General features: G+C 44.4%; 1 protein-coding gene and 1 long non-coding RNA gene across 6 annotated transcripts in view; one reads left to right on the top strand and one right to left on the bottom strand.

Moving 5' to 3' along the window:
* Nucleotides 1–15,426, bottom strand: part of GALNT10 (polypeptide N-acetylgalactosaminyltransferase 10) — a 231,330-nt gene that overhangs the window by 86,580 nt on the left and 129,324 nt on the right. For all 3 annotated transcript variants that reach the window (XM_034960842.3, XM_063604274.1, XM_063604275.1), the window contains exon 4: nt 4,951–5,117. In XM_034960842.3, coding sequence (XP_034816733.1) covers nt 4,951–5,117 — 167 coding nt within the window. The remainder of the gene's footprint in view (nt 1–4,950; nt 5,118–15,426) is intronic.
* LOC129393035 (uncharacterized) overlaps nt 1–15,426 on the top strand; it is a 156,192-nt gene that overhangs the window by 68,010 nt on the left and 72,756 nt on the right. The window lies entirely within an intron of this gene.

Raw genomic sequence — 15,426 nt, 5'->3', positions numbered from 1 at the left:
AGCTGAAGAAAATGCTGTCAATGAGATCATACCATAGCCTGTCACTTTTGTACCTCATCATTCCGGGCAGCCTCTAGTTAATCCAAACACAGTAATTCTTTCCATTACCACATAACTAATTTTTCTGGAAAAACAACACTGTTTGAAAGTGGAGAGGCTAAGGAGAAAGGAATAAAAACAAACAAATGAACAAGACCTCTCTTGTTTTTCCTTATAAAAACATGCCACCCAGGCAGTGCAACCCGGGGACAGGTCTGCCAGCCTATACCCCCATCTTTCCCTTCCACATGTGCAAAAACACCTCAATGTTCGCCTAATCCTCGAGCAAAGCTCATGCATTTGAAGAGCTTTTGGAGACCCCTGGCAAAGTGCAGTGTTCTATTTGTAAGCAGGGCCAGGATTATTCTGGTGTCAGCTTCTGCTTCCACTCGAGTCCTTGATGCTGCCTGCACAAAGCTCTGGATCTTATTTGGAGAATTCATTTGCTCCAATTTTGTCTCCTACCTGAGGTCTCGACCCTTAGCTGAATTACAATTAGTTGCCCTGAGGATCCTGGAGGAGATTCATTTCAGAGGAAAATGCCTTCTCCTAGGCAGTGCCAATCTAGCTTGTAGTTAGCATTTATGAATTTCAGCTCTGAGAACAGCCTCTGCTAATGCAGCCCAGAGAAATCTATCTTGTAGGATGGTCCATATTTGCCGTACTTTAGACAGGCCTCTCCATAATTCTGAAATTGTTTCTCCCAAATCTCGTTTTTAAAACAATCACTGCTGAGTAAGTTTTCTTCCAAAGCTGCCTTGAGAATTTCTTCTTGAAACAAGAATAATGATTGCTTTTCTGAAAAATGCAGGCTGCAAAACATGACAGCTGAGGTGCAAGTCTGAAAGGTGTGAGGTGGGAGTCCTCCTCTGGGCTGGGTGCCCAATTGGTTGAGAAAAGGGGGCAGTGATCAGGGGGCCTCGGTTTTCATTCTCATCTGTGAAATGGGACAGTATTATTTTTCTTCTCTATCTTTTTAGGATTGGGTATGGCACTACATTGAATTAATATTTTTGCTCTCTGGAGAAACAGATGCACTTATAGAATGATCTTGTTATGAAGTGTACCTTTTCTTTGTCAAGACTGTTATACTTTATTGGTGGGGGAGGGGGTTATTCTGTTATCTTTACCACTATGTACACTGAGGAAATTGGGATATTTAGAGGTACAAACCATTATAGGTCAGGACTAATCATGTTTGATAATGAATTATTTTCGGCAAAGTTTGCACTGTAATACAATGGGAAAGTAATTTATTAAGAAGTGCCCTTGGAAATAGAAAGGAATAACGTGTTTCTGCAGATGTGTCACTTAACCACCCAAGGCGAGTGGGGACAAGGCTGCACTGTGGCCCAGATATGGGGTCTTGTCCCTCTCTTGCAACCAGCTGGCTGTGTGCTCCTGGTTAAGTCTGCCTACTGCTCCAGGCCTCAGGCTTCCCATCTGTAAAATGAGCAGGTTGAGTTACACAGTGGTTTTCATATACTTTTTTTAGCAGTGTAACTCCCCCTAGTGAACACTTTTTCAGAAAGTAAATACAGACCACACCAGGAGAGGCACCTGAACCCCACATGTGCCTGTGAGGTTCTCCATACTTCTCACAGCGTTTCCTGAGACTTCTCTGGGGCCTCTGCTGCTCTGAGGAGCAGGCACAAAGTCACGGGCCTAGATGATCTTGAAATTCTTTTCTAACTGAACAAGGAGAGATGCTTGTTTTGAATCTGGCTGAGGTCTGGTTTATTCCATGTCTGAAGGACGGATGCCCTGTGATACCCAGAGGGGGATCCTGCTGAGTGCTACAAGCCCAACCCCAGGGCAGCTGATGCTTCAGAAAAACAGGTTACATACAGGGACCCGAGCCTGAAAACACAGATGCGGGCCAGCACTAGTCACTGCAGGAACTGCAGTGTCTTCCACAGCCACATCTGTCTTGCTGTATGAAGATGGCCCTGCTGCTGGTGATGGTTTTCTGTATGCGTGGGTAGCTGCCATACATTTCCTCCCTTCCTCCTCATGCATCTATTCACTCATTCACAAACATTTACTAATCACCTCCTTAGTGGGGGAAGACTGACAATGAATAAACAGCTCAACAAACAGCCATGTAACCGCGCATGCAGCATGGTGAATAATGGTAGTGCTGTAGCCTAAATGACGATGGGATGAGGTGAGCCAGCCGTTGGAAGAACTGGGAAGAGGGCGTTCAGGCAGAGGAAGGGCACAGGATCCCAAGGCAGGACAGAGCATGGTGTGTGCTGTGCTCCAGGACAGAGAGCCCTGCTGTGGCTGGGTCTTTGGGGAGTGTCAGAAAGTGAGCGCAGCCCTCACTGCCACTGCTGTGGCCCTGAGAAGGAGTACAACAAGGAGCCTGCTCAGAGCAGGCAGCCCGTACCTGAGGGAAGGCTCAGGTGTTTGTCCCCAGGTGGTGGAGGCTGTTTATGCTGCAGAAAATCAATCACTTGAGCAGTTTGCTCATTTTTTTCCCTTTCTGCTGCCCAGCTGTGAGCCCTTGGCCTGTGGGTGGCAGCCCATGCTGGGAGAAGGATGAGGTTGGGAGAGGAGACTGGGAAACAGAAAGCAGAAGAGAGGGAGCAAGAGGCAGAAGAGGACCCAGGGTCTGGGTGCTGAATCCACAGACCTAGGGGTGCTGCTCCATGGCCTGTGATTCTGGGCGAATTACTTAGCTTGGGTACCTCATCTGAAAGGAGGGACCCCAAGGCTTCCCTCAGAGGCTGCTGTCAAGAATAAATGAGAGAATATATGGGCCTGGCATATTGAGCTTCTCCCCAAAATGGGGGCTGCTATTATAAAGAGGGGTGAAGGGACAGGGAGATATTTTAGGCAGAGGTTGAGACCAGAGACTGTTTGCTCAGTGTTTCACAGTTTGCAAAAATCTTCTTCCCTACAGAAAGGAAAGACATACCTGCACCCACACATCCATCCTGTACATGCACCTCTGTATACTCATCCCTGACTCCCCTTCCTGCACACCAACCATAAGGAATGTCCACAACAGAAATGATATCAAGCTCAGATGTCTATCTTTAATGTTCACTCTGTGCCAGGTACTGTCCTAAGCACTTGATAGACATCTATTAACTAATTTGACAGTCACAGCCACCTAAGAGGTCATAGATACTATTGTGATCCCATTTTATAGATGAGGGAACTAAAGCTCAGAAAGGGGAAGTGACTGGGTCAAGGTCACAGAGATAGTATGTGGCAGGGCCAGGATCAAAGATATAGATATTGCCAGGCTCTCTGCCAAACAGCAGGACTATGGGATAAGGAAGGCACACCCCCACCACCAGCAGGCTCATAGGCCTCGCTTTGTGGACACAGATAAATCTCATATAGTATGCTCGAGGCTTACTGTTAGTACTTCCAGGGTGGAAGTAATAAGAAAACTGGAGAACCAGGCTCTGGTTCATCAAACACGTAGTAAGCACCTACTGTATGCCTAAGGAGCTGGGATCAGTGGTGAACAGGACGAATGTGGTAGTCCCTGCAATCAGAATAGACAGTCTAGTAGGGGAGGCACACAACACACCAATGTTCACACAAATACGTATTTTAATTCCACCTGTGATAAGTGGTAAGGAAAAGGAAGGAAATGTAAAGGGTAGCACGAGAATGAGTGTATGTCAAGAGTTAGGGAAGACTTTATAGACCGGGTAAGAACTGAGTTAAATGTCTACACACACACAAACACACACACACACACACACACACACACACCCTCTCTGTCTCTCTGAGGCCTCTGTACTAAACGCATGTAATTAAGAGTGCGGTATTAAAACGGGGCGATGGGCAGGTGAGCCGCTCCTGAAACTGTCAGCTGCAATTATTCTGGAGTGCACGCATACTCCCTCTCTTCACTGCTTATTAGTGCCTCTGCAAGAAGGTGAGCAGAGGAAAGGGCTTCTCTTAATTTTGCTGCAACTGGTGAAAGCTTTGATGCAAAGAATAAGCTTGAGGCCACTGGCTGAAGGGCAATTTCCTCTTAGATTTCACTTTTGGCCCCATCTCTGTGTCTCTTAAACCCAAGACTGAGTTATTCCACAGGGTAAGACTCACAGCTAAGAGGCTCTGGATGTAGCTAAGATCACATGCTTGGGGCCAGACATGGTTCGGTCACCACATGACTATATGAGAGCTGTGTGACCAAGGGTAAGTCACTTAACTTCTCTGGGTCTCAGTTTTCTCATCTGTAAAATGCTGTGCCAGACACTGCAATCCCAGCTGGGCTTACTTGACATCTCCAATCCACTTCTCCCTTTCCTAACTCACCAAAGAGGCCACAAACCAAAACACTCACATTCCCTGCCTTCCTTGCAGATAGGGGTGCCCAGATGTCAGAGATCTGGCTGAGAGTCTACAGGACACTTTCCTGAATTAGAAGGCAAAACCTTGACAGATGAAGGCTTTGTGCCCTGTGCTCTCCACCCTTTTTCCTGCCTGAAAGGCAGACTTGCCAGAGGTACAATTTTGTGACCATGAGGATGAGGAAGCAGAAACAAAGAAACAGCCTGGTTCTTGGATGACAGCGCTGAGCAGCCAGTTGTAACAGTCCTGGATCTCTTGTTATGCAATATTTAATACATAGATAGAGACAGATAAGTGAATGAATCCTTACACTTGTTTGAGTTATTGTTTATCAAGTTTTCTGGGTTTTTTTTTTTTTTTTTGCAGTTAATACATTTCTAAACAGATATGCAGGGGATAAAAATGGCAGTCACTTCATGAGTTGTGAGGATTAAATGAGAAAATGTGTGCACAGTGCAACGTCCAGGCATTTAGCCAATGATGGCCTATATGTTGACGCTGCTAAAGAAGGGAAAACCTGCCATCCCTTTGGTGAGTCGCCAGATGAAGCACAGAGGGTGGGAGGCTGGGTGGGACGGATCCTACCTCGATCACTGAAGTCGTCGACCAGCACAATCTCGGCGACCAGCTCTGGAGGCGAGCGGTTGAGCACACTGTGGACGGTGCGGAGGAGGGAGGACCAGCCCTCGTTGTGGAAGGGGATGATGATGCTTGTGTTGGGAAGTGTCTCCAGGTAGCGCTTGCTGTTGCAGCTAGAGGGAAACACAAGGGGAGGCAGAGGACAGGGTCAGCTCTCCTCCTGCCAAGAGAACTCAGGCACAGGGTTTGGCTAACTGTAAATCCCACTTCCTCTCCAGTCTTTAGGGAATGAGCAAAATCCAGGGAGACCTTGGTCACATAGGAACTTCTACATGACATCCCAAAGTCCCACCTCCAATCTCTGCATATACAGCACATGCGGATATGTATAAAAGACCTCCCCGAGTTTGAATAGTTGTGATTTCATGTGGAGGACTGCCCTACAGTAACACTCTGGCCTCTCTGTCCAGCTGTGATATTGTGATTTATAATAAGAACTATAGACTTTGGTCTTTGTCCCTGGTTCCTGGCACAGAGCTTCTAAAACTTGTCATTTCCTAAGCAAAAGGGGTGCTAGGAAAATCTTATGTTCTAATATTTCGTCTTTGACCCCAGTTCTTGATGCAGAGCTCCTAAATCTCTTGGTGTTTTCTGGGTGACAGAGGCATCTTTTGTTCTAATGAGGTGACTCTTGGTGGGCTCCAGGAGGCGGGGTGGTCACCAGAAAGAACAGGCCATAATTAGAAGCTTGGAACTTTCAGCCCCACCCCACCATCCTCCAGGAAGGGGACAGGAGCTGGAGATCATGATGATAATTGATCATGCCATGTGATGAGGCCTCCACAAGAATGTAGGAGGTCCTTCCCACAGACCCTGCCCTATGCAGCTCTTCATCTGGCTGTTCATTTGTATCCTTTCTAATATCCTTCATAATAAACTGGTAAACGTGTTCCCCTGAGTTCTGTGAGACACTCTGGCAGATAATCAAATCTAAGGAGGGGAACCACCAATTTACAGCCGGCTGGTCAGAATTACCCAAGAACTGGATTTGCAAATGGCATCTGAAGATTGGGGGTGAGGGATAATCTTGTGGGACCAATCCCTTTACCTGTGGGATCTGACTCTAACTCCAGGTAGGTAGTGTCAGAATTGAATTGAATCATAGGACACCAGGCTGGTGCTGGAGAATTGCTTGTCGGGGAGCCCCCCTCCCTGCCCCACACATTTGGTCACAGAAGTATTCTGTGTTGCATGTGTGAACAGAGAGGAAAAAACAGTGAGTTTGTTTTTTCATATTACACATTCCTCTCCAATGGAGGAGAAATGATTTATCCATGAGTTTGGAAGAATAAACTGGGCTTCAATGGCTCAGCCCCTCCTCTCTCTCTCCCTGGGCTCTAGTCTCCACCAGCCCCACGGTAAGCTTAGGGGTGGAAGGCCCTGCCCCTTGTACGTCTTTCATACCATTATAACACCCAGAAGAATTAACATTGTTCCTTAATATCATCAAATATCTAGTTGGTGTGCAAATTTCCCTGATATTACGTCTTTCTATAGTTGGTTTGTTTAATACAGGATCAAAACAAGGTCCACGTACTGCATACAGCTCATGCGTCTCCTAAGTCTCTTTTATACATAAGCTTCTGCCCTCCTTTTTTTTTTTTTCCCTTCGATTTGTTTGTTGAAGAAACTGGGCTATTTATCCTATAGGAGTCCCTGCAGTCTGCATTTTGCTGCTTGCATCTCTGTGGTATCCTTTAAACTGTTCCTCTGTCTGTCCCCCTTTAGTTCTTGTAAACTGGTAGTTAGATCTACAAGCTTGACCTAATTCAATAAGCTATTCTGACAGCCTCTTCAAAGATGGTGGTACAGGGATCCCTTAGGAGACACATTGTGTCCAGTTGTCTTTCCTTTTGTGATAATCGATGCCTAAATATTTTATTTCATCAGGAGTTTGAAAAACGATTACATTCTAATTCTATTACTCCATCTTCATTTACCAGCTGAAATTCTTCTATAGAGAAAACTTTACCACATCAACTATTCGTTCACCCCAAAGTATAGGAAAGGCAGGGTAAGTTCTTGATTCTTTACAAGTCTTTAGAATGAGCTGGTTCCCCAGCATCCTCCAACGATGGTCAATTATGTTAACTCACAAATGGAAACATAATTAATGTGTTTCAATCAAATGCAGTTATTATTCTTACTGGTTCCCAAATAAACCCATCTTTAGCCAAAAGGAGTCTTCTCAGGTTGGTTCCTGAGTCCTTTGGACATGATCAGAGTACTGATAGCTTCTTTGTTTTACGATAAAAGATACGAAAATATTCCCCAGGCTTAACTCACACATTTCCTGCCCTAACCTGGAATCAGCCATTCTGCCAAAGAACTTTTAATCCTTCATATCATCAATATCACCATTCGGATGCTGCAACATGAGCACTAAGGGTGTTCCTTACTACTAGGTTGGTTATAGTTTCTATGCCTTTCCAGTGGTCAGAACTACAAATATATTTTATTTTTTATTTTATTTTTTTGAGACAGGGTCTCAATCTGTCACCCAGGCTGGAGTGCAGTGACACAATCTCGGCTCAATGCAACCTCCACCTCCCAGGTTCATGCCATCCCACCTCAGCCTCCCAAGTAGCTGGGACTACAGGCGCACGCCACCCTGTGCCTGGCTAATTTTTGAATTTTTTGTAGAGACAAGGTTTCACCAAGTTGCCCAGGCTGGTACGAATATATTTTAAACAATACATTATGAGTTTAAGCAGAAATTTTATATTTAACATATAGAATTACTGAGTTTTACTGAACTCTAATTTTATATTGTATCTCCTTTGTATTGAGATATAATTCACATACCATAAAAGTTACTCTTTTATAGTTTAGTAGTTCTTAATATATTCACAGAGTTGTGCAAATATAACCACTGTCTAATTCCACAACATTTTCATCACTCCTAAAGAAACCCTGTGTGTACTAGCGGTCATTCCCCATCTTCCCCTCCTGCCAGCTAGCTGCTAGCAATCCCTACTCTGCTTTCTGTGTTCATGGATTTTCCTAACCTGGACATTTTATATAAATGGATTCATATTTGAGGCTTTTTGTTTCTGGCCACACTTGGTGTAATGTTTTCAAAGTTCATCTATGTTGTAGCATGCATCAATGCTTCATTTCTTTTTCATAGCTGAATAATAGCCCATTGTACGAATTCACCACATTTTATTTATCTATTCATCAATTAATGGATATTTGGGCTGTTTCCCCCTTTTGGCTATTATGAATAACATGAATATGAACATTCATGTGCAAGTTTTTATGTAGACATGTTTTCAATTCTGTGGGTACATAGCAAACAGCTGGATTGCTGGGTCAAAGGTAACTCCATTTTTAACTTTGTAAAGACCTGTCAAATGGTTTTCCAAAGTGATAACACCATTTCACATTCCCACCAGCAATGTGAAATGAGATTTCCAATTTCTCCACATCCTCACCAATTCTTGCTATTGTCCATCTTTTTGATTATAGCTATCCTAGTGAGTGTGAAGTGGTATCTCCTTATGGTTTAATGACTAATGATGTTGAGTATCTTTCCATATGCCTATTGGCCATTTGTACATCTTCTCTGGAAAAATGGCTAGTAAATGTATATTTTACTTTCAGTTTTTTTTTGCTAGTGTGTAGAAATACAATTGATTTTTGTATATTAATTTTGTATCCTGCAATCTTGCTGAGCACATTTATTAGTTCTAATAATTTTGTATAAACTCCTTAGAATTTCTTATGTACAAGATAATGTCATATACAAATAGAGGTAATTTTACTTATTCCTTTCCAATATAGATGACTTTTTATGTCTTTTTCTTGTCTAATTGTCTTGGCTAGCAACTCCAGTACAATGCTAAACAGAAGGCAAGAGCACACATCCTTATCTTGTTCCTGATCTTAGGAGGAAAAGCTTTCAGTCTCTCACCAGTAAGTAAGATGTTAGTGTGGGTTTTTCACAGATGCACTTTATCAGCTTGGAGCAGTTCCTTTCTATTCCTAGTTTGCTGAGTGTTTTAATCCTCGAAAAATAAGTGTTGGATTTTCTCAAATGGCTTTTTTTTTTTTGCATCTACTGAGATGATTATGTAAGTTTTGTCCTTTATTTTATTAATATGATGTATTTACACTGATTTTCATATATTGAACCAGTCTTGCATTCCTGCAACATCCTACTTGGTCACAGTGTATAAACTTTCTTATATATTGCTGAATTTGGTTTGCTAGTATTTTGTTGAGAATTTTTGCATCAATACTTATAAGGCACACTGGTCTATAGTTGTTATGTCTTTGTCTGATTTTATTGTATCTCTTTTGCTAAAAATATAAATTCTTAACATTAATATAGCTACTTATTTGCTTTTTTCTACAATATATAATAGTTTCAGAAAACAATACCAATATTATGGCTAAGAGTATGATTACAGAAAAGTTAAGATATTTGTCTCTAGCATATATATAACTAGGAATCTACAGTCAAATTTTTATGTTTTTAAGCCACTTGAAACAATTCCTCTCTGCATGGTTAGGCCACCAACTCACACACATTGGGCTCATTTATTTCATTTAGCTCTTTATTTTTAGGGATTGCTTTCTGCATTTAGTTTTGACTTAATCTTGTTTTTATAATTATATTAAATATTTACATGGTTCCCAAGTCAAATCCAAAAACCAAGTAATCCAACGATTTCTGGCTTTTATCTCTATATCTTCCATCTTGTTTTTTCCCTCCTTCTAGGACTCCATTTTATTTTATGGTTGATCCTTGCATTTTTTCTTTCTAAGCAAGTCGATTTGGTCACACCACAACATTTTACAGAAATAAGGTTTATCTATTTCATTTCAATAAACTCTATGATTTAGCTTTAGTTCAGAAGAGGAATAAGAGGAGGGCAACAACTTACTGAGTTCTAAAACAGTGATTCTGAAAGTGGTAGCATCACCGAGAGGTTCTTGTTAGAAATGCGGATTCTCTGGCCACCCCAGACCACTTGACTCAGAAACTCTCAGGGTGGGGCCCAGCAATTTTTATTTTATCAAGCTCCCTGGGTGACTTTGATGCCCACTCAAATTTGAGAATCATCACCCCAAAATATTCACATCCATAACTGGTAGATATTGGGTTCCCTGGGAACAGATCTTGAGGTGAAAATTGTTTTTTGACGGCTTCTTGGGAGGCACTCTGGGGAGATTCACCTGTAAAGAGGTGAGACAGGCAGAGGAGTGAGGAAGAGGCTGCACCCATGTGGCTGCATGTGAGCCCCTGGCCCATTTTACCAGGAACTCTGCAGCTGAGAAGGCCTTTCTAAGTGGTCCTAGAGTGAGACAAGTGGCCTGGCCTTTATATCCAAGCATCAATTAGTCATTGGGAGGGGGCATAACCTTGAGCAAGGCTGTCTAGGGCAATTCCCAGTGGGAAGCACAGCTGTGAGCTGCCCACTGCCCCTTCTGCCAGCAGCTGGGGACACTGCATCTGCACAGAGCGCTGCCTTATCACTCAGCACTGACAGAACCCCACATGGAAGGCATGATTACCTTCCCCATGTTACACACAATGAGCCTGAAGCACAGAGACGGTGTAGAAATGTATGCAGTCACACAACTAGAAACAGTAGGCTCTGAACCTGGTACTCACCCCAGAGCTTGCCCTCTCAACCATGAGGCTGACATTCACAGACCACTTTCACATCCAAATTTTCACCAGAGCCCCAGGGAGCAGGCAAGGCAGGGCTTTCATCCTCATTTCACAGAAGGTGCTGAGGCTCAAGGCAGAGGCGGTGGCCAGGAGAAGGTGGAATTCCCAGTGCTGCGGCACTCCACAGTGTAACACAGCCCTGCCCCTGTAATGGGGCTTAAAGCACTGAACATCGTAGGGGGTGGTAGCAGCATTCTGCCTGCCATACCTGGTTTCAGTACCTGACAGGATTTCAGGTAATGTTCAAGACAAGCCTGTGAGGAGGAAGGGATGCTGAGGGAGGCTCAATGAGGCGAAGGAACCTGCCGAGGTGGAGAAGCACCAAAAAATGGGGCTTCCTCTTGGTTCCTCGAATATGAGCAGGGGTTCCCCTGACCTCCCTGTCCATACCTGCCCCCGCTACATACATCACCTGACTGCCTGGCTGGCTGTTCCTCATATCTCTACATCTTAGCTTGAAGGTTGCCTCCTCACAGAAGTCTTTCCTGGCCTCTCCTTCCCCAGCTGTAGGTAGGTCCCTCCTGATATTCTGTCCCAGGGATCAGTCAAAACTATGGTCCGAAGGCCAAATCCGGCAGCCTGTTTTTGTGTGACCCTCAAGCTAAAATGACTTTTACATTTTTTTTTTTTTTGAGATGGGGTCTTACTCTGTTGCCCAGGCTGGAGTGTGGTGGTGCAATCGTAGCTCACTGCAGTTTCAAACTCCTGGATTCAAATGATCCTCCCACCTCAGTCTCCTGAGTAGCTGGGACTACAGGTGGGTGCCACCATGCCAGGCTAACTTTTAGAGTTTTAACAAAACGAAACAACATACAAATCAAAGTAGACCATTAAATAGAGACCCCATGTGGCCCGCAAAGCCCATAACATTTACTATCTGGCCCGTTACAGAAAAAGTTTGCTGAGCCCTATTCAATCTCCTAGCACCCTATGCTTTTCTTCATTGCACTTTATGTATTTTATCTGGGTGTTTACTTGTCTGTCTTCTTCCCTAGAATGTAAGCTCCATGATGAGGGAAATTTTTATGCTTAGCCTAGCACAGTGTCAGGCACACAGTGATCAATAAATATTTGCTGAATGAATAAATGATACCAGAGTTCAACTTCAGTCTTTTTATACCATATCCCAAGTTCTTTTGTCTCCGTGTCTCTTGATTTGTAGCTGTAGGGCAGTGTGATTCTCTTGCAGGAAATGCTCTTGCCCTTGCCTGCAGGGAGGCCAGGATCCAGGCAGGAGGGGGAGTCTCAGGAATTGTACCAACATGGTGAGCTCTGGCTGAGGACATCAGCTCCTGTGGGAGGATAGGGAATTTTCCCAGGCCCAGAAGAGGGAACCTGAGGACCAGGCAGGCTCAGAAAGAACAACTGCCCACCTGTGTCTCCAGCCAGAAACCAGGCATGGTAAGCAGAGTAGCAGCCCCCAAGGATGGCCATGCCCTAATCCCCGGAACCTGTGAACATGTGTACCTTATGTAGCAAAGGGGGCCTTGCAGACGTGATTGAGGTTAAGGACCTGGAGATGGGTTTGAGGACCCAGGATTATCTAGGTGGTCCCAATGTAATCACAAGGGGTCTTTAAAAGCAGAGAACCTTTCTGTCTGCATTAAAAGATGAGACAGAAGAAGTAGAGATTTGAGCTACGAGAGGGACTCCACCCACGGTTGCTGGCTCTCAAGATGGAGGAAAAGGGTCGTGAGCCCAGGAAGATGGGCAGCTCCTAGCAGCTGGGAACAGTCGGCAGCTGATAGACAGCCAGGGAACAGGAGCCTCAGTCCTCAACCCAGACAAGCAACGTTCCCCTACAGCCTCCCAGAAAGGAAGGTAACCCTGCCTCTGACACCTTGATTTTAGCCTGGTGAGACCCACGCATGTTGTATTTCTGACCTACAGAACTGTAAGAATACCTCTATGTTGTTTAAAATGGTAAGAATACATTATGCATTGTGTTGTTTAAGCTTCCAGATCCATGGTAACTTGTTATGGCAGCTATAGAAAACAAATACACGAGGAGTCGTCCTTGATACCCTTTTGCCCAGGGTGTAAACATTATTTGCAAACATTTAAAAAGTGGAAGATTCCACACAAAACCCCTCATTTCTGGTTTTTCTTAAACTTGGGCAACACTGACCCCAGAGTCTCATGCAACAGCAATGGGCTGGAGGTGACAGTGGGTGCCCCTCTCTAGGGGGCAGGTGCTGTCTAGGGGGCAGGTGCTCTCCAGACACTTCAGCTCTCCCCACAGCCTCACACCAGGGCAGCTTCAGCTGTTTCATTCCCTCATGTTAGCTCCCAGATCCCTGGAGATGCTGGAATCTGACAGCCCGGAAGTAAAAAGCATCAAGGGAAGGGGCTCCAGAGACTGGTAACAAGTTTTGGGGGTGGCCAGGTGCAGTGGCTCACACCTGTAATCGCAGCACTTTGGGAGGCTGAAGCAGGAGGATCACTTGAGCTCATGAGTTCAAGACAGCCTAAGCAATATAGTGAGACCTCATCTACAAAAATTAAAAAAACAAACTAACAAAAGAACAATTAGCCGGGTGTAGTGGTGGGCACCTGTAGTTGTAGCTACTTGGGAGGCTGAGGTGGGAGGATCATTTGAGCCTGGGAGGCAGAGGAGGTTGCAGCGAGCCAAGATTGTGTCACTGCACTCTGGGTGACAGAGCGAGACTGTGTCTCAAGGAGAAAAAAAAAAAAAAGTTTTGAGGAGAAACTTGTGACATCTCAGGGCAATGCATGTAACAACACAGTCTCTTTGTATGCCATTGCAATCTACTGTTCAACTGTCAAAATGGGCAGGAGTCACTTTGCAACTTACTTTGAAATGCATCAAAACCTATAGTGGATTGAGGGGTGGAGAGAGGGTTAGATAGACATGTGATCAAGTAAGTAAACCAATGCTAATTATGGACATGATGGGAACATGGGTGTTCACTGTATAATTCTTTCAATTTTTCTGTATGTCTGATAATTTTTAGAAAGAAATGCTGAGGGAAAAAACAGGTCAGAGTCCAGAGACTTCTTAGTTTCAAATTGTACCTCTGCTAGAGGCACCAAGGGAAAATGTGGGAGGGCAGATATGTCCTTGCCCTGACTTAACCGTTGCATCTGGCAGAGAGCTCATGCCAGCTGTGTGAACAGGACTCCCCTGATTCCAGTAGTCCAGTTCTGATGGAAAAGTCAGCCTCTCTCCCTTTGGGACCTTCCAGACTTCCTTCACATCCTCTCTTGCTTTACCATCTTGCTGGCCTCTTTTTATCCAGTCCCCACACAGCCTTCCTCTGCCCTTTCCCCTTCTCTCTAATCCTTTTGATCATTTCATCCAGCATTCTCTGGGAATCTGCTCCAACTTCATTATGTTGGCCTTCACAAATAAATGAAAGCACCCCTTCTTAAAAATCCCCTTTCCTTAACTCAGCTGAATCCTTTGCGGCCAAGAAAGACTGGTGATATCTGGTTTTCTACAAAAGTTCCTGCCTTAACATCTAATTTCACAGGAGGCTTGCTTGATTGAAGCAGGGTTGGGGGCGGGGTGGGGTGTTAGCTATAATAAATTGCCTGGGGTCCACGGGTGAAATACAATATAGCTATTACACAGCAGAAAGCCCTCACTCACTCCAGGCCCAGAGCCGGGCCCCACAGCCTGCAGTTAGACACACAAACACCATCATGCATTAAGGGAAGTAGACAAAGCCACAATAGACTAAATTCACTTCTAATTTAATTCAATCATGGAATTAAAGATTATTCAGAACTCAAATAAAAGGCTCAGCTTGGATCACAGCCCTGAACGTGTGCCTGTCTTTTAAATTTTTTTTCATCTCTCTTTCTCTCCCTCCTCTATCCATCCATTCATTTCCTAAATAAACACAAAACTTAAATTCGACTTTTGCCATGAGCACTAGTCATTAGTTTGGTCCCAGCTTAGTAGAGGTTCTTTGTTTAAATAAAAAATTGTGTGACCTGCTCAAATTAATCTCTCCAGTATCCAGCAGGGTACCTGGCTCTATAGACCTGCCCACAAGCCACCTTCCAGTTGAGAGCCCAAGCAAAGCCCCTTTTCTCCGCCTCTTATTAGGCTGCAGATCACAGCAGACAAAGGGGACCTGGGGACGACACAGAAGAAAATAGAAAGCCGCCACTCACACCAGTGACACTCCCATCTTAGCAGCCCCACTTAAGACTTGTCTACATGTTGTGTTTTAGGATCTCAACACTGGATGGTGGAGTGTGCCCTGTTCTTTTGTGTATGATAAACAAGAAGCATCCTTTTGTCCACATGTCCTCAGAAAGGAGCCACAGGAAAAGGGGCCTAGGGCACTGCTCCCATTGCAAAGAGGCTGGGCATGGCTACCACTGTGGGCCAGGCAATATAACCTCTGCTGCCTCATGGCTTACGCCTGACAGTTTAGAGAGCACTTTTCCCTCTCTCTCCTCTAATCTGTACCATATTCAAATGAGGGAGATGAAGCAGAGAGTGTTAACCCCATTTTCCAGATGAGGAAAATGGAGCTCAGAGGGGTAAATGAGTTGGATTCAGGCCTCAAATCCAGGTAGTATTTATTTAAAATAATATTTTTTAAAAATTTCAAAAGTGATCATTGCTAAGCACAAAAGTCTGGAAGACAGAGGGGCTCAAAGGAAAACTGACAATAGCAAACATACTGTCCTGCCGCTAACATGTGGGGCTGATCTCTGCTAAACATTTGGGATGTGTCCTCTCTGTGTTCTCCTCTGCACAT

This window comes from Pan paniscus, chromosome 4 (assembly GCF_029289425.2).
Source record: "Pan paniscus chromosome 4, NHGRI_mPanPan1-v2.0_pri, whole genome shotgun sequence".
In the NCBI taxonomy this organism is placed as follows: domain Eukaryota; kingdom Metazoa; phylum Chordata; class Mammalia; order Primates; family Hominidae; genus Pan; species Pan paniscus.
Note: the sequence above shows the minus strand (reverse complement) of the source record. Positions and strands in the feature narration are given on the sequence as shown.